This window comes from Felis catus, chromosome C2 (genome assembly GCF_018350175.1).
Source record: "Felis catus isolate Fca126 chromosome C2, F.catus_Fca126_mat1.0, whole genome shotgun sequence".
NCBI lineage: Eukaryota > Metazoa > Chordata > Mammalia > Carnivora > Felidae > Felis > Felis catus.
The window spans coordinates 71,910,340-71,934,810 of record NC_058376.1 but is presented as its reverse complement, the minus strand read 5'-3'; the positions used below and the strand labels follow the sequence as shown (position 1 = coordinate 71,934,810).

At 35.9% G+C, this 24,471-nt stretch overlaps 1 protein-coding gene across 2 annotated transcripts in view; it reads left to right on the top strand.

The window, feature by feature from the left end:
- UBXN7 (UBX domain protein 7) overlaps positions 1-24,471 on the top strand; it is a 57,572-nt gene that overhangs the window by 18,232 nt on the left and 14,869 nt on the right. Inside the window, exons 2-7 of one of the 2 annotated variants that reach the window (XM_003991742.6) lie at positions 841-988; positions 4,969-5,036; positions 13,315-13,380; positions 16,684-16,796; positions 22,386-22,532; positions 23,785-23,875. In XM_003991742.6, coding sequence (XP_003991791.3) covers positions 841-988; positions 4,969-5,036; positions 13,315-13,380; positions 16,684-16,796; positions 22,386-22,532; positions 23,785-23,875 — 633 coding nt within the window. Of the gene's footprint in view, positions 1-840; positions 989-4,968; positions 5,037-5,074; positions 8,236-13,314; positions 13,381-16,683; positions 16,797-22,385; positions 22,533-23,784; positions 23,876-24,471 lie in introns of those variants that run through there. The other variant, XM_045037089.1, reaches the window with a different exon arrangement.

The window sequence follows — 24,471 nt, the reverse complement described above, 5'->3', positions numbered from 1 at the left end:
ACGAAATGTTCCAGCAATAAATTCTACAATTTAGACTCTAGTACTATTGTATATTTATGTTTCCAAGTTTTCAATACTGAAACAATACTAGACATGTATATGGACGTGTTTATACATGTAGTATTTGATGTGGAATAAATAAAAGAATAGGTATTTTTTTTACTAGAAAGCCCAAATTACTGGGTCAGAAGGAAGGAGTACTTTTTGATACATGTTGTAAAATTGTGTAAAAATTTTTGTAAAGGGCTTTACCAGTTTATATCGCATCTAAGAGACTATGCTGGCTTTACTTTTACCAATAAATAAATGTGTGATAGGGCCAGTTTTAAATGATGAAGATTGACATTTCTTACCAGATTTTGACTTGGTTATATTATTGACAAAAATGTCCCATCTCACTTCTCTCCGTTGTTACTAAAAAAATGCTTTCTTTTTAATGGAAACAGAAATGCTAACTGCCTGAAATGCATTCTGACAAAATGTTTCTCATTTTCTAGAATGTAGTCTTTCATTTTTCTTTTTTTTTTTCAGTTTATTAATAAATATGTAGTTGGTCCATTTAAAGACATGCTTTATTTAGTGTGGTTTTATTGTAAAGGAAGACCACTATTTTAATGCTGTTAGTTTCTTTTCTAGCTTTGTATATTTACTAATCAGCCAACATTGTAAAAGTAAACAAGGTGGGGTTTTTTGTTTGTTTATTTGTTTTTTTTTAAGTCATTCATTCTAAAAGGGAAAAAGTACTGTTAGTTTGCTTGGGAATTCTGTATTCTAACATGAACTGAATATAATAAGAAGGTGTCTTTTTTTAACTTTTTCCCTCTCTTTTTGCTATTTCAGGTGCAAGTGAAAGTGTAGGGAAACATATGCTCGAAGCCTGCAACAATAATCTGGAGATGGCAGTTACTATGTTTTTGGATGGTGGAGGAATTGCTGAAGAGCCCAGTACCAGTTCAGCAAGTGTCTCCACAGTCAGACCTCACACAGAGTATGAATTTATTATTTATTGTTAGGAGCTACCCCTTGCCTAAATTGCGCAGTTGCATTTTTATCAGTTAGGTTAATTCTGTGGTTTTGAAAAAATTAAAAGTTGAAAGCATCTGAAAAAGTGTCATGTGGAAATTTTTATACTTATATACCTTAAATTCTCTAGAGCACAGTCATGTCTATTATTTAATGTTCAAAATAACCCTATAGGATGTCATTATTTATTTATTTATTTATTTTTTAACATTTATTCAACTTTGAGAGACAGAGAGAGACAGAGCAAGAGTGGGGGAGGGGCAGAGAGAGAGGCAGACACAGAATCTGAAGCAGGCTCCAGGATCTGAGCTCTCAGTACAGAGCCCGATGCGGGCCCAAACCCACAGACCGGGGGATGATGACCTGAGCCGAAGTTGGACGCTCAACCAGCTGAGCCACCCAGGCACCCCCATAATCTTCAAAAGAAGCCTATAGGATGACATTACTATCCACATTTTACAGATGAGAAAGCAGAGGCATAGCCAATTTCCTAAGCTACACAGTAATTACTTCGCAGATATGGATGGAACTAAAGCCCACTACAGCTCAGATTTCCCAATTCTACATTTACTTACATCGTTCCAGGAGAGTTTTGCATTGCCATGAAAATTTTTTGAAAAATAATTACAATCCTTTATACCTTAAAGATAGTTACATGTAGTTAATCATTAGAAGCACCTTTTTTTTTTTTTTAACGTTTATTTTTGAGACAGAGACAGAGCATGAACGGGGGAGGGGCAGAGAGAGAGGGAGACACAGAATCGGAAGCAGGCTCCAGGCTCCGAGCCATCAGCCCAGAGCGTGACGCGGGGCTCGAACTCATGGACTGCGAGATCGTGACCTGAGTCGAAGTCAGACGCTTAACCGACTGAGCCACCCAGGCGCCCCAAATTAGAAGCACCTTTAACATATGGAACTGTAGTCTGTAGAGACTGAGAATTAATGGTGAACAGATTTGGATGTTTTTTGCCCTTTACATTTGATACCAATGAGCATTTGAAATGAATACCTTATAGGCAAAATTCCAAGTCTTTGGAAGATACTAGGGATGAATGCTACTCAAGGAAAACCATTGATTTTTGAAACAAAATTATGCAGATCCTTAAGACTTTAATACTTAGATTTCTTTATAACTCTTGGTGTTTACGACACGAGATACTAGACAAGAGGAATCCTCTAGGGATTCCTAGAGGGAATTCCCAAGGGAATAGACTAAAGACATGGATGGATATTATTTTTAAATTAGAGATAGATTTAAAAATCTAAATAACATTCAAGACAGAGTTGCCTCTAGCTCCAGATTCTAGAGTAATAATTGTTTCCACATGAAGAGTGAACTTTAGGGATCATTATTAACACTTAATAAAGTTTTTTCCTAGCAGTGTTGGCCATGTATTTCAGATGTTGATATCCCATTCTCCCCAGCATAGCTCAAATTTTCATGGAAATCAATATGAAAACATGATTAGTTTTCAGAAACTTGAGTAACAGGTATTCACAGCTCATTTGGGGAAATATAACTTCTCATTATACAAAACATGTTTTCTTAAATGTGTTTAAAAATAGTTTTGATATGGGGCACTTGGCTGGCTCAGTCAATAGAGCATGCAGCTCTTGATCTCAAGGCCATGAGTTCAAGCCCCACAGTGGGCATGGAGCCTACCTAAAAAAAAATTAATTTATTAATTAAAAATAAAAATAAAACTAGTTTTGATAGATGAATGTCTTTTCCTACTGAATTACATTATAATTTGACTTAGATTATTTGTATTGATAATTGATTAACACTTGATAATGGCTTCTAATTCCTAAACTATAATTTTCACTCTTTACAGTTTACCTTTTTCTGTTCCATTCTTTCATTTTGTTAGGTAGCTAACAATCTTGGAACAGATACCCTCAAACATGTAGTAACCAAGTTTTCTTGTATAGGGACTACTACTTAATCCATCCCCTAATTGATGTATTTCATCAGATTTAAGGTTTGTTTTCTGAGTAATTAATTGTTTTCTCTCTTAGATTGAGATAATTTTATTTATGCTGTAAAATGATAGCAATCATGGAAAGATTTATTTAGGTAAAAGAGGTCTTCTAAATTCTTAATTTTCTTAAGATAATAGATTAATTCTCTTTGATGAAAGAGGGTTAATAGAGCTTCCTCTTCCTCTTATAGATGCATTGTCTATTACTTCAGATGATTTAAATTTTTTGTGTGAGCAGTGACTGATACACGTAACATAATTTTGAATTGCCCTTTATCCATCATTTGGCTTATTGTATTTGTCCAGCCAGTTGTTCTTTTTGTTGTTGTTGGATGTTTTTGTTGACAAATGAGTATTCATAGTTTATTTCATAAAGTATGTTTTAGAGTTCCAGTTCTTTGATATCAAAAGTAGGGCCTTAAGCTCAGTTACTTCTATTAGAAACACCTGAATGAAAAACATAGGCCTAACTTAAATTAACATCGTAAACAGGACAATAATAAATTGGGAATTCACTTTTCCTTGCTGTGAAAATAATAAGTAGACATTAATATTTGAGTTTAGGGGCGCCTGGGTGGCTCAGTCAGTTAAGCATCTGACTTCGGCTCAGGTCACGATCTCACTGTGAGTTCGAGCCCCACGTTGGGCTCTGTGCTGACAGCTCAGAGCCTGGAGCCTGTTTCAGATTCTGTGTCTCCCTCTCTCTCTGCCCTTCACCCATTCATGCTGGCTCTCTGTCTCTCTCTGTCTCTCTCTCTCTCTCTCTCTCTCTCTCTCTGTCAAGAATAAATAAACATTAAAAAAAATTAAAAAAATTTGAGTTTAAACTATAAAATAGTTAAATATATTTAAAGGAGTATACACCATTTTTACAGTATTTCTAAATGAGTAGTTTTTACTGGAAGAGATAGGTCATTAGTAAACTCTTTGGAGATAAACGTTGAAGAGTTTATAGGCCTTTAAAAGATTAATAATTTTTCTGTGCTCTATGTATTGGAGTCTACTTAATAAATAATCCAAGGTAATACCTATGTTAACCATCTTTATAGCTAGCATAAAATTCACTGCTTGTTTATATAGCTTATTTTAATATATCTGTGTGATGTATTGTTTGATGCAGTAGTAATGTAATACTGCTTTTATTATGCCTATATTTTTCCATTAGTTTAAAAAAAATGTTTATTTATTTTGAGAGCATGTGTGTTCAATTGGGCAGGGGAAGGGCAGAGAGAGGAGGGGAGAAAGAATCCCAAGCAGGCTCTATACTGTCAGTGCAGAGCCCAGTGTGGGCTTGGTGTCATGAACCATGAGATCATTACCTGAGCTGAAATCAAGAGTTGTATGCTTAATCAGCTCAGCCACCCAGGTGCCCCTCCATTAATTTTTTTGTCTGATTTTCTGTTTTGTTTTTGGTAAACTCCCTTTTTTTGTGTGTGAAAAGAATCTAGGGTAAAGACCTTGGGAGGAAAGGGGAAAATTTTTTTTTCTGTTCTCTTCTTTTTTATTTTTACATTTATTTTTTAAGTTTATTATTTATTTTTGAGGGGGGGGAGGGAGAGAGAGAGGGCGCATGACCGAGAGAGGGGGCAGAGAGAGAGGGAGAGAGAGAATCCGGAGTAGGCCCTGCGCTGACAGCACAGAGCCCGATGCGGGGCTCTAACTCACAAATCGTGAGATCGTGACCTGAGCCAAAATCAAGAGTCAGACACTTAACTGACTGAGCCACCCGGACACCCTTGTTCTCTTTTTTTAGAAATCATTTGAGCCATCTATGCCAGGTACTTTATTCTAGTTGACCTGTGTATGGAAACCATCTAGCAGTCATTTAACACCATGGTTCCTAAAAGTCACTAAGTTTGATGTTCATGTTACTTGTTAATTTGAATGTATTCACAATAGTTATAGAGAGAACATGTAGCAGAAAACAGTTTTCCTTTTGATATTTTCCTACTTCTTTTAATAGAGAAGAAGTTCGTGCCCCAATTCCTCAAAAACAGGAAATATTGGTGGAACCAGAACCTTTGTTTGGTGGTAAGTTCACCTTTTTTTCCTTAGTTTTGTTGGACTCTGTTGTTATCTTTAGAGTTTTAATAAAGCTATCAAAAGATATGAAGGCTTACTCAGAGATGATTACTTCGAGTGTAGAGTCAATTCTTATCTTATAATTCTGTACTCCCTCCAGGAAAATTGCATAGTTGTCTCCAAGGAGAGAACCAGATTAAAAAGTTGATATTTGTTGTGGAAGGCCAAAAATAGGAAAATTAGCAAAAAGAACTACTACCTTGTAATGGAACAAATCTATCATTTAAAGACTCCGAGTATTTTTTGTTTTGGGGGGCACTTACTTGACTGCCATATCCATCTTTACTCTTTCTTAATTTCCAGAAGCGCTTTTCCTGTTTTGAAAGGAGAAAGTAATACCTTATCCATGCAAAAAATTGTGATATCAATCTGGGTGCATAAAGAGACTATAGAAAATGGTACATTTAATTAGAATTAAAGAAAATTTATAGTTTTAGATTAATAAAGACTTACCTTTTGCATGCCAAATATTTTAGGCATTAATAGGTATATTAAAAAGTAGGAAACAAAGTTATAATCTGGGCAGGCAAAGTCATAGAAATGTATATTGTACATATTGAGAACAGTGATGCAGAGAAATAGACCTATATAAAGTTTTGTAGGTAAACTAGAATAAAGGAGAAGAAATAAATAAGAAAAGGATGAACAAAATGATATAAACCATATGTTTTGATTTGAAAAAACACCTTAGTTGGAGTTTTTTTTAAAGCAATCTTTGACTTGGCAGCTTTGGACTTTACTGTAGTAAGAAATAACAGAATGTACTGTCTAGATTCAGAAATAAAGATGGGAGGAAGAAAACTGTAAGAACTGAATATTGAAGTATAATATGGGCTTTCTGGACTTTGATTCAGCCAGTCATTGTGCTGTTAATATACCAGAAGTAATAAAATATTGTTCATGATTTTTTTCATATAAATGTTATGAATGGATTTTGGAATTGAGGGGGTGATGCCCTTGGAAGCTTTATCGTTTCTTTATTGCCAGGAATAAGGCAGGATTTCTGAGTGGGGTAGACTACAGGAAATAAATTTCTGTGCTGTTTTACCATTGTAGAGAGGCCAGAGAGTTCCCATTTGGAACCATTTCCTTCTTTTCCCTCAGGTTTGATACACAGCAAACAGGGGGATGAGAATGACTATATAGTTAGGAAGTTAGTCCTAACTTTCATATTAGACCTTATTAACTTGATAAAGGTCTTTGGAGTACTGTTTTCTTCTTATGACGGTATTGATTTCAAGTGTGGTCTGGGTGTATGTGAGGTCAAAATTATTTTCATAAGTTATTTGCCTTTTTTACATTATTGACATTTGGACTGATGGTTCAAAAGTAATGATGAATCAAACTGCTGTATCTTAATTGAAACAGGACAGTGGCACCAAACTGTAAAGTCTTCACTGCTATACGCTCACAATAAAAATTAAAAAGAACTCCTATTTTATTTAATAATAATAAAGCAGTACTGCTTGATGAAGCAGTATAAATTAATTTCATTAAATCTTGACCCCTGAGTATACATTTTTTAAACCATTCTGTTTTATGAAATAGGGTATGCATAAAGCACTTCTGCATACTGAAAAGTACTGTGATTACTTTAAGGAAAAGCACTTGTACAGTTGTTTGAGTTGTGAGCTAAACTAGCTGCTTCTGTGATGGAACATTATTTTTACTTGAAAAATTCCTGACAAACTATGGTGATTTAGACTTCGACATTTGGCAGACATTTTCTTGAATGTGAATAAAAGCCTATTACTGCTTTAAGACAAACAACTGACATTATTTGTTACCAGTTATTTGAAAAAAAAGAGCTTTCAGGCAGAAATTAGGATTTTAGCAAGTTGATATCCATAATTATGAGCTTGATAGCTTCCCAATACTTAAAAGCTTTCTGATAAGATTAGTGGTGGCCTTAACAGATGGTGATTTTTAAATTATTATTGTATAATGAAATGTTTGGTGTTTGGAATGTTTGCATAACTCAGTAAACAAATATTTTCTTTTTCTTTTTCTTTTTCTTTTTTTGGTGCAAAAAGGATGGTTTTAATAAAGCACAGGGACAGGACCCATGGGCAGAAAGAGCTGTGACGAATATATTCAAATGACCAGTATACCATATTACAAAATTGTGCATGGGTAAAAGATCTATTCAGACAGTAAGATGGATTGCATAAAAGTTATCTATTGATGTATAACAAATTGCTCCAAAATTTAGCTTCCTGAAACAACAAACATTTGTTATCTCACAGTTTCTATGGTCCAGGAATCCAAAAGTGACTTAGCTGGGTGTCTTTGGTTAGACTTTCTCACAGGGTGTAATCAAGGTGTCAGCCAGAGCTATAATCATCTCAAAGCTTGAATAGAGGAGGATCTCCTAAGCTTACTCATGTGGCTGTTGGTTGGCTGGAGACATCAGTTCCTTACCACAGAGCAAATGAGAGAGCAATAAAAGGCAGCCCATTATAGAAGCCACCATCTTTTTGTAATCTAATCTTAGAAGTGACCTCCCATCACGTCACCTCTTTCACATTCTATTTCATCCTGCCCATATTCAAGATATTCACACACAGGTTATGAATATCAAAGATTGGGAAAATTGGGGGCCATCCTAGAGACTGCTTACCACATAGACCAGTGGATTTTATTGGAACAGATAATGAAAAGTTCATTGATAAGATTTTAGATTCCATGCTGCAACTAACCTTTAAGAAGCTACCACTAGTTGAGTATCAAAGGAGAATATTCACAATGATCTTAAAACACTATTAAAATACTCCTCCCCTTACAACTATGTATCTGTGTTAGGTTGAATTTTAATTTTTTTCATTTATTTGAACTTTGAAAATAACAACAGATAGAATGCAGAAGTGGATCTGAAAATCCAGATATCTTCGCTTAAGTCAGTTATTAATAAGGATTTGTGAAATGTGTGCAGTGCCACTCTTCTTACTAAATATTTATTCTCTACCTGTCCCACTCCCCTATTCTATGAAGCTCTTCTTGAATCTTTTATTAGCTTTTTATAGCTTAGCCTCTTTGACCTCAGTGACCAGCACTCCTGGTATGTGGGCAGTAGAGTGAGAATACAAAGGACTGATGTTTGCTGTATAGCAGATGGTTTGGAAGAGTCAGGAAACCACATATGGAAGAGGCAAGTGGGAGTATGGGCATGCCTTTTTTATTGTGCTTTGCAGATACTGTCTTTTTTTTTTTTTTTTTTAAATAAATGAATGGTTTGTGGTAACCCTGTGTTGAACAAGTCTATCAGTGCCATTTTACCAATAGCATTTGCTCACTTCGTGTGTCTGTGTTATATATTGGTAATTCTTGCAATATTTCAAACATTTTCATTGTTATATTTGTCATGGTGATCTTTGTACTATTGTAATTGTTTTGGGGCACCACAAACCATACCCTTATGAGTTGGTGGACTTGGTTGATACAATGATTCACCAACCAGCCATTCCCTTGGGCCTTTCTATTCCCTGAAACACAGCAATATTGGAATTAGGCCAACTAATAACCCTACAATGTCCTCTAAGTGTTCAAGTGAAAGGAAAAGTCATATATCTCTTATTTTAAATCAGAAGTCAGAAATGATTAAGCTGTGTGAGGAAGGCATATTGAAAGCTGAGATAGGCTGAAAGCTAGGCCTCCTGTTCCAGTTAGCCTAGTTGCGAATGGAAAGGAAAAAAATTTTTTTTAAGTTTGTTTATTTCTTTTGAGAGAGAGCGTGTGTGGGGGGTGGTGGGGCAGGGGGCAGAGAGAGAGGGAGAGAGAGAATCCCAAGAGGCTCCATGCTGTCAATTCAGAGCCAGATGCAGGGCTCAAACTTACAAACAGATCATGACCTGAGCTGAAATCAAGAGTCAGAATCTTAACCAAGTGAGCCATCCAGGCACCCTGCAATGGAAAAAATTTTGAAAGAAATGAGAAGTGCTACTCCATTGAACACACAAATTATACAAAAGGGAAATAACTTATTGCTGATATGGAGAAAGTTTTAGTGTCAGGATCAAAGATCAGATGAGCTACAACATTCCCTTAAGCCAAAGTGGAATCCAGAGCAAGCCCTAACTCTACAGTTCTATGAAGGCCGAGAGGTGAAGAAGCTACAGAAGAAAAATATGAAGCTAGCGGAGGTTGGTTCATGACGTTTAAGGGAAAAAGCCATCTCCATAACATAAAAATGCAAAGGGAAACAGCAAGTGCTGATGTTGAAGCTATAGCAAGTTATCCAGAAGATCTAGTTTGGATAATTAGTGAAGGTGGCTACACTAAGCAACAGGTTTTCAGTGTTGACAAAACAGCCTTCTGTTGGAAGAAGATGCTATCTAGGGCTTCCATAGCTAGAGAGGAGAAGTCAGTGCTTCAGATCTTCAAAGGAGAGTCTGGCTCTGTTGTTTGGGGCTATTGTAGCTGGTGACTTGTTGAAACCAGTGCTCCTTTACCATTCTGAAAATCCTAAGGCCCTTAAGCATTATGCTAAATCTGCTCTGCCTGAGCTCTGTAAATGGAACAACAAAGCCTAGATGACAGCACATCTGTTTGCAACGTGGTTTACCAAATATTTAACCGCACTGTTGAGACCTGCTCAGAAGAAAAGATTCTTTTCAAAATATGACTGCTCAGTGACAACACACCTGGTCATCTAAGAGCTCTGATGGTAATGTCCAACAAGATTAATGTTGTCTTCTTGCTTGCTAGCACACATCCATTCTGCGGCCCATGGATTAAGGAGTGATTTTTACTTTCAAGTCTTACTATTAAAAAAATGAATCCCATAAGGCCATAGACAGTGATTCTTCTGATAGATCTGGGCAATGTAAATTGAAAACCTCGTAGGAAGGATTTACCATTCTAGATGCCATTAAGAACATTCATGATTCATAGAAAGTGGTCACAATAACATTAACAAGAATTTGGAAGCAGTAATTCCAACCCCTCGTGGATGACTTTGGGACTTCAAGACTTGAGTGGAGGAAGTAACTGCGGATGCGGTAGAAATAGCAAGAGAACTAGAATTAGAAGTAGAGCCTGAAGATGTAACTGAATTGCTGCAATCTCTTGATAAAACTTGAATGGATGAGGAGTTGCTTCTTAGGGATAAGCAAAGGAAATGGTTTCTTGAGATGGAAGCTACTCCTGGTGAAGATGCTGTGAAGATTGTTGATGATAACAAAGGATTTAGGATATTACATAAACTTAGTTGATAAAGCAGTAGCAGGGTTTGAGAGGATTGACTCCAGTTCTTAAAAATTTATTTATTTATTTAAAGAATCTCTGCACCCAATGTGGAGTTGAAACGCACAACCTCAATCAGGATCAAGAGTTGCACACTATACTGACTGAGCCAGCCAGGCGCCCTTGATTGAGTCCCAATTTTGAAAGAAGTTCATCTCAAATGTTGTCAAACAAAATTGTATGCTGCAGAGAAATCATTTGTGAAAATAAGAGTCAATTTATGCAGCAGACTTTATTATCTTAAGAAGTTGCCACAGCCACCCCAACTTCAGCAACCACTGTAATCACTCACAGCCATCAACATAGATTCAAGACCCTTCACTAGCAAAAAAAAATTACAACTTGCTGTAAGCTCCAACAATGGTTAACAGTTTTTAGCAATACATTTTTTAAAATTTTATTTTAGAGAGGGTGCCATTGGGGTAGAGGGGCAGAGGGAAAGAGAGAGAATCCTAAGCAGTCTCCATGCCTAGCACAGAGCCCAATGTAGGGCTAGATCCTATGGCCCTGGGACCGTGACCTGAGCTGAAATCAAGAGTTGAACACCCAACTGACTGAGTCACCCAGGTGCCCCAACAAGAAAAATGTTTTAAATTAATGTGTACATTTTTAAAGACATAGTGCTATTGCACACGTAATGGACTACAATATACAGTTGTTCCTTGAACAGCTCGAGGGTTAAGGGAGCAGACTCCCAAGCAGTTGAAAATATGCATATAACTGTTGATTCTCCCCAAAACTTCACTAATAGCCTGCGGTTGACCAGAAGCCTTACCAATAACATAAACAGTTGATTAACACATATTTTGTATGTTATATATATCATATACTGTATTCTTAACAAAAAAGTAAGCTGGAGAAAAAATGTTATTAAAAAATCATAAGAGAAAAACTTTATTTGTTGAAAAATATCCGCATATAAGAAGAGCCTTGCAGTTCAATTCTGTATTATTCTATGGTCCACTTTAGTGTAAACATAAATTTTGTATATACTGGGAAACTCAAAAATTCATTTGACTCGTTTTAATGTGATATTTGCTTTATTGTGGTAGTCTGAAACCAAACTTACATTATCTCTGAGGTATGCCTATAATAATGATCCTAGTACTAGATGTGTGTCGTGTGTGGACTGAGGAGAGGTTCTTTGGTTTTTGGGTTTTGTTTTTGTTTTTTAGAGAGAGAGAGGGTGACCAGAGGAGAGGGCAGGAGGGGGAGGAGAGAGAGAATCGTAACTAGGCACCACGTTCAGTGCAGAGCCCAATGCAGGGCTCAATCTCGTAACATTGAGATCATGACTTGAGCCGAAACCAAGAATTTGACACTTAACTGACTGAGCCACCCAGGCGCCCCTTTTATTTTTTTTTCTGGGGATAGATTCTAGGTTAGACTTAGCATAAATGAGGAGGAAACAAATAGGAGCAGATAATGAGCACAAGAAATCAAAGGGGTTGGGTTCAAGGCTAGCAAAAGAGGAAGTAGGAGACATCAGGTGCCTAATAGAAAAGGGCTAAAATGGGAAGAGAGTGGGTATGTGTGTGTGAAATAGTGTAGAATATTGGGTGGCCTGCCTTTGGCAGTTTTAAAAGTAGAAGAAAACTATCTTTTATATGCTACCTCCCCAATCATAATATGCTCTTTTTAGGCAGCCATTCTATGCCTTATCCTTTGATACCCTTACTTTCTTAATTTATGGTTAAAAAGTATCTGATAATGAGTTTTGAGAAGGCATTATTTGACAGGCCATATTATTCTTGCCAGAAACATACATTTGAAATAGGAACTCTTGATTAAAAATAGTTCCAGGATTGAAAAGAGTAACATTCCTTGCTGCTTGAAGGGAGGAGAAAATACTGCAGTATTTAAATTTTAAAATTTTCGGTTAAAACAAATTCAATATAAATAAAATCCAATACAGAACTAAAACATGGAAGTTTCTTTCTCCTTTTCTTAATCACATCTCTTTTCCTAGAAATAATTTGTGATTCTTTAACATAAATACACAAAAGTACATAAATTATATACAGACAAATAATACTTTAAACAAAAATGAGTTTTTAAAATATATGGTTCTGCATTTTGCTTTTTTATTCCATTGCTCTTAGAAAGAATTATATAGTGACATACACAGACTTTTGGGGAAGATGCTTTGACATGGGTGGAGGACTTTTATACTTTGTATCTAACCTTACTGCTCAATTTATCATTTATTAACGCAAAGCATTGTTCTGTTTACATGCTGGCCAAGCATGCCATAAGCCAATTTAATAATTGTTACCCATATTTTAAGAATTGTTAAGTGTCCTTGTTTACTTTATATAAATGATCTGGTTTATTGTAATGCACATACATGATCTGGCAAATGATTTGAACGTATGCATATAGGAAGATAACATTTTTATTACTGCTTTCTAAACTTCATCTATAAAATACTTAAGGATTGGGTAATAGACACTAGACTGAGTATCAGAAGACCTTGGTTCTGTTCACTTTCCTCTCATTAAACCATTGTGTAACTGGAAAAAAACTTTTTCCAAAATTAAAAATGTTTTTGGTGTTTATAATTCTGTGAATCCACTCACTAAGAATATATAATATTAGGGATTAGAAGTTAGGTACTTAAGTGTCAACTAAAGGGTAGTCCGATTCCTTAGGCTAACCTAAATTAGATATTTGCAGCACGTATATAGCTTCATCACCAGGGGGAGTCCTCCTCAAAATCTTTCTTCCTGTCTTTTACATAAGTTTGGTTAAGTCTCTTAACTGGGCCTTAATTTTCTTATTTGTAAAACAAAATGGTTGGGCTGAAGATGGTTGAGTTTTTGTATATGAATGACTTAAAGGTTTTAAAATATTTTAGTTTTTGAAGAGGACACCTTTATAAATCTATGAGTGTTTTAAAGCAAGATGTGCAGATAAGGAAGTTTTTAGAGTTGTTTCAAAATTAAGGTTTAAATTTCTGTATCAATTCTATTTTTTTCCCCTAAAGCTCCTAAAAGACGACGGCCTGCACGTTCAATATTTGATGGTTTCCGAGATTTTCAAACTGAAACTAGTAGGTATCTTGGGCCAGTTTATTATCTCTCTCTTCCTCCTTCTTCTCTCTTCTGTCCTCTCCCCTCACTCTCCCACATAGAAAACCACAAGTTGGAAAAGCACCCATACACTCTGCTACAAGTCAAGATCCTGGTTTGGTTTGTTTTATATAGGTTTTTTGTTTTTTTGTTTTTTTTAGGAAAAAGATTAATCTAAGGAGTCACCTTATTATTTATTTTTAAAATTATTTTAGAGAGAGTGTGTGTGAATTGGGGAGGGGGTGGGGGGGGGCAGAGAGAGAGAGAGAGGGAGGGAGGGAGAGGGGGAGAGAGAATATCTTAAGCAGCCTCCATGCTTAGCACAAAGCCCAACATGGGCCTTGATCTCATGACCCTGGATCATGACCTGAGCTGAAATCAAGAGCTGGACACTTAACTGACTGAGCCACCCAGGCACCCCACGAATCACCTTAAATTTTTAAAAAATATTTTTACTTTATCTTACTATTACTATTTTATTTTATTTATTTTTATTTATTTTTTTATTATTACTATTTTAGAGAGAGAGAGCATGGGAGGGGCAGAGAAGGAGAGCATCCCAAGCATGTTTTGCATTGAGCACAGAGCCTGACTTGGGGCTCAATTTCATGACTGTGAGATCCTGACCTGAGCTGAAGTCAAGAGTTGGATGCTCAACTGACTAAGCCACCCACATATCCCAGGAATCACCTTATTTTATTTTATTTTATTTTATTTTATTTTATTTTATTTTATTTTATTTTATTTTATTTTATTTTATTATTTCATTTCAGTTTTATTTATTATATATGTATTTATTATGTTTATTTTTTATTTATTTTGAGAGAGAGATAGCAAGTAGGGGAGGGGCAGAGAAAGCAAGAGACAGAATTCCAAGCAGGCTCTGTGCTGGCAGCACAGAGCCCAACATGGGGCTTGAACTCACAAACTGTGAGAACATGACCTGAGACAAAATCGGGAGTCGGACGCCCAACTGACTGAGCCACCCAGGCGCCCCTGAAATACCTTATTTTAAAAGGAAATTGTGAGTTCAGTCTGTGATTGTTACTAACTTCCCCTTGAGCTGAATTGTTCCAAATGCTAACCTAACTGATGATAGAATAATAAGAGTGATGGAGAAATGTAAGAAATCTGGTAATTTACAAAGTTAATCAGCTTTTGAACGAGCACTTAAATGTTGACTATAATAAAAGAAAAAGGTGGTTTCCCCCAAGGTCTTGATATCTCACCTCACATCAGTCATAATGGATAGTACCAAATAGGCAAGAAATAAGAAGGGTTGGCAAAGATGTGGAGAATAGGGAACCCTTGTGCACTGTTGATCGGATTGTAGATTGGTGCAGCATATGGAAAACAATATGGAGGTTCTCAAAAAATTAAAAATAGCAATACCATATGACTCAGTAATTACAATTCTTGGTATTTATCCTAAGAAAACAAGAAATATGCACCCTTGTGTTTATTGCAACATTATTTTCAGTAGCCAAGATATGGAAGCAACCTAAGTGCCCATCAATAGATGAATGGGTAGAGAAGATACGGTATTACACAATGGAATATTAGGCACAAAAAAGAATGAAACTGGAGCACCTGGGTGGCTCAGTTGGGCATCCAACTTCGACTCAGATCATGATCTCACGGTTTGTGAGTTGCAGCCCTGTGGTGGGCTCTGTGCTGACAGCTCGGAGCCTGGAGCCTGCTTCAGATTCTGTGTCTCCCTCTCTCTCTGCCCCTCCCCCACTCATGCTCCTCTCTCTCTCCTTCAAAAATAAATGAACATTAAAAAAAAAAAGAAACCTTGCCATTCATAGCAACATGTATGGACCTTGAGGATATTATGCTAAGTGAAATAAGTCAAAGAAAGACAAATACCATATGATTTCACTTAGGTGTGGAATCTAAAAAAAAAACATGAACAAACAAGCAAAAAGAGACTCCTGCATGCAGAGAATAAATTGGTAGTTGCCAAAGGGGAGTGAGAGGATAGGTGAAATAAATGAAGAGGATTAAGAGATACAGGGGCGCCTGGGTGGATTAGTCCATTAAGTGTCTGACTCTTGATTTCGGCTCAGGCCATGATCCCAGGGTCGTAAGATCAAGCCTTATGTCAGGCTATGCTGGGCGTGGAGCCTACTTAAGATTCTCGATCTCCATCTTCTCCCTTCCTCCCCAACCCACTGCTTGCATTCATGCATGTGAGTGTGCTCTCTCGCTTGTTCACTCTCTCTCAGAAAAAGAAAAGTCATGGTGATGAAAACTACAACATTGAGAATATAGTCAGTTAATACTGTAATAATTTGTATGGTGACAAAGGTAACTACACTTACAGTGGTAAGCATTTTGTAATGTATATACTTGTTGAATCACTGTGTTACACACCTTAAAGTAAAAGAATATTATGTGTCAACTATATTTCAACTTAAAACAATAATTGAATAATTGGCCAAAAAAAAAAAAATCCCGATAGCTGTCAGTTTAAAGGAATGACCATAATGAAAATGGATTATTGTAGTGTATTGAAAAACAGAACAGGAAAAAGCCACACCACCCAAAGCAGCCACTATTAACATTTTGGCTATAATTTTTTTGGAATAGGTTTATATCTTTCTGTGGAGTTAAGTCAGAATGAGATTCTTGGCCTTACTCTTTTAGAGGATTTAGTACTGATTTAGCAATGGAATCTTAAAAGGAAAGTTGTTTAGAAAATATGTGAAAAACTATTAGACCATGCTTGATTTTGTAGTTGATTTGTAATGAGCTCACTGAAGCACAAATAGGCCTTGTAACTTTGGAAAGAGTTGAAAGGGAACCCAGACTAACTCTGGTCATTCAGGGAAGCCTGTGCACTTCGAGGAGAAGGTGACAACAGGTGGTGGTGTTCTCTTACTGTCAGAATCTTTGAAGATTGGGAATGTAGCTAGAAATGGCAGATACATTAGGATCATTGAACTGGATAAATGGAGATGGAGTTTTCTCCTCTGCTAAAGTTGGTTTGGAATATGAAAAGGAAATATTTTCATTGTGTGACTCTACTATAATTTTCAGCTTTTATCCTTCCTTACATTTGGATTGAGGGCACCAGCTAAGTCTTAAGACTCCCTCCCCACCTTGCTTTGTTTTGGGGTTTGTTTGTTTTTAGAATCAGCATTAGATATTTGCATTTGCATTTGGGGTCAGGCATGTTGTTCAGTAATCCTTGCAGTTGATGCATGTTTTTTACATTTCTAGATGCACGGCTTTTATTTTCTGGCTAACTGAAATTTCCTTATCCTCCTGTGCTGCAGTTCGGCAAGAACAGGAATTAAGAAATGGAGGAGCAATAGATAAGAAACTGACTACCCTTGCAGATCTTTTCCGGCCACCCATTGATTTGATGCATAAAGGCAGCTTTGAAACAGTAAGTTGTTGGAAATTTTAAGCCTTAGGTATGAATCCTTTTGCATTTTCAATGCCATTTTTTTCTTTCTAAGAACAAAAAAGTTTCCAGCATATAGAGAATCGGCATCTTAATAAGTATGACACAAGTGTGAGATACCTAAAAGTTTACATGAGTTATATTTATGCCAGCAGTAAATGAGATGATTTGATAAAAATCCTTTTATTACCCTTGCCATTTAGAATCTTTGCCATTTTGGTAGCTTTTGAAAAAAATCTTAATGTGTTTTAGTTTGTGTGTATCTTTGATTAGTACTGAGACTAGTGTGCCTGTGTTTATTGGCCATTTGTGAATTTGAGGTCTTTTGCCCATATTTCTATGGGAATCTTACTGTATTTTAAAAGAGTCTCTGTGTAGTTGCAGAATATATTCTCCCTCAGTTCTTGGTTTTAATTTGGCTAACGCCAAAGAAAAACTTTCCAGAGCAGGTTTATTTGATTGTCTGCTAAATTATAAGCTTAATGAGGGCAGGGGTAACGTGTTTCTTTTTATTTTGGTAATCATTGAGACCCAGTTTATGGTATTTTATAGAAACATAGTATTTGTTAAACAAATGAGTTTAGTTAGGATTTTAAATATCCTTCTCTTGAAGTGTTCAAACAGCTGCTTTTGTGTGTTGACTAGCATGTTAATGCTCTTTTGAATCAGAATAGCATTTCCATAGATGTAAATCACTTAAATTTTAGGTAAGTCTTATCTGTTAGGATAAAGCGGGTCAAACAATAATCACAAAAATGAAGTTTGTAGCTACATATTTGGAAGTTAGTTATGCTTGATTTTTTAAAAAGATTTTGTACTTTGACATATTCATATAGTGGCCTAAATGAAATACTCAGGATTAAAAATTTAACTGTAAGCCCATTCTTCAGTTTTAATTTTCTGAATTGTAAAATCTCAGAGTGTTTGGCTGCAAGTAACAGAAAATCCAAATGATGGTGATTTGACTAAACAAGCATTTCTTTTTGTCATGTAAAGAAGACTAGAGTTGATTGAGGGAGTTTTTGGTGTTCATTAGTCAGCTCAAAGATGTTTTCTTTCTTTGCCTTGTGATCTTAATATGGTAGCTGTGTATCCTCTCTACTGTTCTGGTGATAATTCAGCCATTGAGAGAATAGCAGCAATATAAAAGGCAAAAAGGACTTGAGTTTGTTTTGCCATGTTTCCCATTTTTAGCAGCTTCTGAGTTGCTCAGGGCTGAATGAAATAACTCTGAGTTTGATTTCGTTTGATCCCTTTGGGCTGATAAAAGCAGTTACTTTGATGCTTGTTCGTTGAGGGAAAATGTGAATCTTGTTTGATCTTGTCCTCTGAAGTTTGATTCACTTTAAGTTATTATATGACCTGTTTTTCTTTGTATTTCATGACCTATATTATTTGCAGCAGTCTATCTTTTATTTACTGATAATATTAAGCTTTATTGTTTACAAGTCTTTAAATGACATAAACACTCCCACAAAAGGTAGGCATTTAATTATGGCTAAGTGGTAAATCCATTAGTTTTATAAAAATTAGGGAGGTAATATACAAAATTAAGTCACTGAAGATTAAGGAGGTGAATGTTAAAAATTAGAGGGACACTCTTGCTGCTCAGGCAAAAGCCATAGGTTTGGGCACCATTTTAGATGTAGATTTGAGCTACAGTTTTACAGGTTTAGAAACTGGACTTTCTTAGTGTAACTAGAGGTAGAGTATGTTCAGGTGTTCTGGTTCATGCTAACCAAATGAGAAACTGATTAATTCACTTGTTTACTCAGTAACTATTTATCAAAGCCTTCTATTAGAAGGTCTTGTTCTAGGTAATGGGGATTATATTTGTTGGGATAAAGATTTGACGGCATATGAGAGAGACCAGGAAGAAAAAAAACAGCTTAAAACAAGATAGAAGTCCAGATTGTTAGTGGTTCTGCTATATAAAGTTACTAGGAGTGGAGTTTTTTTCTGTATTTCACTGTTGTTTCCTAGGTCTTGCTTGCTTCTGTTCATATGATTCAAGATGGCTCACCACCTTGTTTGCTTTCCAGCCAGCATGAAGGGGGGGAAGGGGCGCACTTTTTCCCTTGAAAGGCACAACCTAAAAGTTGTACATATCACTTCTGTTCACATCCCATTAAGCAGAACTCAGCAACATAGCCACACATAGCTATAAGAGACACTAGGAAATCCAGATGCTTAGCAAAAATTGGAGCCTCTGTTACTAAGAGGGAGAAGGGGAAAATGGGTATTTGGTACCTATACGCAGTTTCTGCCATAGGGAGATAGTGATAAACAAGCTCTACAGAGTTCTTGCCATCAAAGAGTTTATAATCTAGGGGGAGAAACAGACTATAAGCAAATAAAAAACATAATATATAACATATTTAGTGTATATATATTTTATATGTATGTTTGGTATGTATGTATATATATAGAGAGAGAGGCAGAAAGGGAGGGAGAGAGGAAGAAAAATTTCAGGTTATAATAGTTGCTGGGAGAAAGAAAAATAGAATAAGGGAAGGAGAAAGGGCTATTTTTTTTTTTTAATGTTTATTTTTGAGGGAGCACGCATGCATGTGTGCATACAAGCAAGAGAGGGGCAGGGAGAGAGAATCCCGAGCAGGCTCTGCACTGTCAGTGCCTGGGTGGCTCAATTGATTAAGTGTCTTAACTCCTGATTTTGGCTCAGGCCCTGATCTGACAGTTCATGGGATCAAGCCCTGCATTGGGCTCTGCTCTGACCATGCATGCGGAGCCTGCTCGGGATTCTCATTCTCTCTCTCTCTCTCTCTCTCTCTCTCTCTCTCTGTCTCTGTCTCTCTCTCTCCCCAAATAAATAAACTTTTTTTTTTTTAAAGGTACAAGTGTTGTTAATGGAAATTAAAAGCAAGGTTGATTTCATAAGTTTCACATATGTGTATAATTGTGATAGAACAGAACTATTGTAGATAGTAAGATCAGGGAAGATTATGAAAGGATGAGATTTGGTAGAAGTCTGAATAGAGTGAAGGACTATGAATCATAGGAATGTCCAAGGGAAGAGCAGACAAAATAGTTTAAGTGCAAAGGTACTGATATTGGAAATATCTAGGCCTATTTCTGATATAGCCAAGAAAACCCGTGTAGCTGGAACTGAGTGAGCATAGCACTTAGGATGAATGATCTGACCTGGGCAACAGAACATTTCTTAGGTTTTCTTATTTCTCCACTAGCCCATAAGTTCCATGAACACAGGGACTTTGTTTTATTTACTGTTCCACAGTGCCTGGGAGAGTTTCTGGTACATGGTTGGCCCTCATTAAACCTGTGTCAAATGATTGAATGGCATAATCTGGAGTACATCGTACAGAAAGAGTCAGAACAATTTCCCTCATATTCCTTAATGCATATTTGTTAAAGTTGCCATTCAGTTACACATGCACCTAGTCCTAATTACTAAGAGTAATTTCAAAAGTACTTGCTGTAAATGTGAATAAAAATAATTAACATTTCCATAAAAAAGTACTGTGTATATTCCTTCTTAGTGTTATATATATATATATTTCCTCTATATCCTTGTTTTTCATACTTTCCTGATCTGTCTGGGACTGAGAGAGAGGTTAGTCTTTACTGTTTCCCCCTTGTCATGATAAATCCCATCACATACCTATTTGGTGTAGCCATATTTACCCTTGCGTCTCCCTGTAATGGCTTTTAAATATTGACTCAGAACAGCCTAATAGATTCCAAGAGGGAAGATTCATCATTGTCCCATGGTCCACTTACACCTCTAGCCCTTGACTCATATAATTTGTATACTAAGTGAGATTGTGTTAAGACTCTCTTATAGTTAGTCCAGATGTTGCTTTGCATGAAATTTGTATCTTCTGTGGTTCCTTCCTTCTAGCAGTAGTTTCTTAATAGATCTTCAGATGTTTTTGCTGGTATAAGGTTTTGCCCCATGTAAGCTTCAAGAAGGCAGGGGTTTTTGTGTTTTGGTAACTACTATAACCCACCATCCATAACTGTACCTGAAACATAGTAGATACTCAAATACTTGGTGAATGAATGAATCTGAACTAATGAAAGCATGAATGTGAATGAATGAATTTTTAAAAAATAGAAATCAAATGAATGCATCATTTTTAAACTCTGAGCTTTTTAAAATTTATTTTTGAGAGAGAGCACACGAGCTGGGGAGGGACAGAGACAGAGAGAGGGAGGCAGAGGATCCAAAGCAGGCTCTGCACTGACAGCAGAGAGCCTGACGTGGGCTCAAACCCATGAACCATGCTGTGATGACCTGACCTGAGATCGGATGCTTAACCGACTGAGCCACCCAGGCTCCCCTGGACTTTTATTATTTTTGATGTTACACATTTTTTTCCTTGTCAAGTGCTGTAGTCAAGGCAGATGTAAATTTACCTTGTGTGTTAATTTTTTCTTTATTCTCAAATAGTTTTTCTTCCATTAAAACAGTATAATTACTTACTACTCATTTATGAAATCTGTATGCATGCTATAGGTAAGGAAGTAAGTGGGGCACTACTACATCCTAGGAGCAAGGAGTTATTATATTTAAATACTTTAAGCCTTTGAATACAGCTTCCTGACTCAAATACATGGATAATTCTTTTTAGAACTTGGGTTTTCACTTGTGGAATCAGTAGTGAATATTAGAAAATGATTTTCTCTGGGGGATTCATACAAAACAATAGGATAATAGTATTTTCAAGATTGCATAAACCTTAAAACAGAAGATATTCTTAGTTTTGCATTTTATGATACTTTCAAAATGTTATGTTTTTCAATTGTTATTAATCTGAGTTAATTGATTCTTAAGATTTTCCCATGTCAAATTGATTAGGAAAAGAATATTGTTCCAGGACAAAATTATTCAAAACTATGGCTTTCATTTCACTTCCTGTGCAGAGGTTTGAGGTAGCATTTGCTCATTTGCTTTTGTGCCATTCTTTTCCTGTTCATCAACATTTCTTAGGTCTTTGTGATAATGAGGAACTGTGAGGCAAAAAGTACATACTCATAATTGATATTTGTATTATACATTGGGGAGTCTTGGAGATCATTCTGAAATAGTCTGTGATCCTGTGATCTCATTTTTGAAACCCATTCTTAGGAATAATAACCCCAAGAGAAGAAACCCTCAACAGCTTTTACTGAAATGTCTAGGGTAGTTCTATAAAATAGCAATAGACACATACTGCTTACATTTGTTTAAAAGGAGAGATATTTGTGGATAGGGATTGGAAGAGACGATATGATAGGATTACATGATTTTTTGACCTAGTTTGTGGAATCTTTTTTAGGTAAAGATGTTTAATGTACAAAAAAATCTAGCCATTAGAATAATAACAGTGTATAAATGAAAAGCAGTTCATTTAAATTTGAAAAATGCTTGAAAATGAACCTTGTAATTACATACATATACTCAAATTAATGTATAGATACTGAAAACTCTAGATGTCATATTTGAGAAAAAATTTTGTATTTATATGAGGACAGCTTCTGAATTCGGAAACATATCAGTTACCAAATAGAAAGTGTTTCTGACAAATGTTATATAACTTTACTCTACAGGCCAAAGAGTGCGGCCAGATGCAAAATAAGTGGCTAATGATAAACATTCAAAATGTACAAGACTTTGCATGCCAGTGCCTCAACCGTGATGTGTGGAGCAATGAAGCTGTGAAGAATATTATCCGGGAACATTTCATTTTCTGGCAGGTGAGGAGAATTAATCAAAATTTTTGTAGTATTTTACTATTGTAGTATGAGATGTTGGGGAGGAGGCAGTAGGTTATAAAATGGGAAAAAAATTCACAGTTAAATTGTGATATATGAAAAAGTAAAACTACCCATAATGGCTGAAGTAGTAAGGACAAGTGAAAATAAGGTCAGCAATGAAGAATTCCTAAGGGAAGGAGGAAAAAGAACCAACCCATGTAAGCCATGTAGTATTTATATCTCAGAAGAGTTGATATATTTCAATAGAATGTACAACTGTACTGTTCAACAGAAATATAATGTGAGCTACATAAGTAATTTTTCCAGTAGCCACATTTAAAAAGGTCAAAAGAAATAAGTGGAATTAATTTTAATATATTTTTATAAAGTCACATTCTCTCATATAAAACTAATATTAAAATATGAAGTGGTGTTGTTTGTTTGTTTTTTGGTGTTAAGTCTTTAAGATCTGGTGTGTATTTTATGTTTAACCAGTATCTGACTAGCACATTTCAAGTGCTTCAATACCACATGTTCTAGTGGCTACTATAATTGACAGTACTGATATAGAAGTTCTTGAAGTAATGGAAAAACATTTGACTAAGGCCTAGATTTTAGCTTGAGTTTGATACTCCCATCTGTGTGTCCTTACATTTATCACTTAGGGTCTTACTGGTTCTAGTTTCTTTTTATATAAATGATCCAAGCTAAGGTTAGATGATCTTGCTCTGGTTTTTTATTTTATGGAAAATAAATTGAAAATAAAAACTTCTGAATGAACTTAATTCTTTTCCCTGCAAGATATGCTATTGATTTGCCTGTTCTCGTGTGTTATAGGCCCCTAAATTCAACATGATTTTTCTGAATGGTAACCGTTTATTCAGCACCTGTTGATTATCTCTTTGCCTAGCATTATGCCAGGCACTTGAACCATATAATATATAGTACATTGTGATTTATTAAGATGTATATGGTTGAAAGTCAGGAATGACATAGATGGACAGATAACAACAGGAAGGGCAATACCTCTTCTGAACTGGGAAGAGAGAAAGAACAGAGTGATATGTTTATACAAGTTTCCAGAGGCATTGAAGGCAGGAAGTTGAGGGAGTTCACATCAGATGGCTTTAATTATCTAAGACAGGAGTGAAAATCTAACATATACCAAAGGTGTATTTGGATAATTAATTGCTGTTGGTATATTTAACAAAGATATAGTTGACACTTTTTTTTAATATCAATGACTTAACAGGTTTATCACGACAGTGAAGAAGGTCAGAGATACATACAGTTTTATAAGCTAGGGGATTTCCCCTATGTTTCTATCTTGGATCCACGGACAGGTAAGATTTATGTCAGCTTACAGCCTTTAACTTATTTCTCTTTCACGTATCTAAATAATTGACCTTTAATATTTGACTTGGATCCAGTTTCAGAATTATTTGTTTTTTTTATGTTTATTTATTTATTTTGAGAGTGAGAGAGAGAGAGAGAGAGCATGAGCAGGGGAGGGGCAGAGAGAGAGAGAATCCCAAGTGGGCTCTGCACTGTAGTGCAGAGCTCTACACAGGGCTCTATCCCTGGACTGTGAGATCGTGGCCTGAGCCAAAATCAGGAGTCAATGCTTAACCGACTGAGCCACCCACGCATCCTGAGAATTATTTGTAATACTTTAGATGAAGGGTTTTTGTTCATGTCCGTGAGAAATATTTAAATATCTATGAAGTATATACTTAGGAGTCTGTTTCTGGTAACTTTGGGAGATGGTAGTATTTTTATATTTTTGTATAGTTTTGTCCTTTGAAAGAATAACTTTTTCTTTCTTGTTATTTTATAAGGAATCTCCTTTGGTTTTCTATCATTAAAATATTAAGATTGTTCAGTGGCTGTTGTAATCCCATCAGAGAAGCAGAGGGTAGAGTTAGTTTTATTATTAATT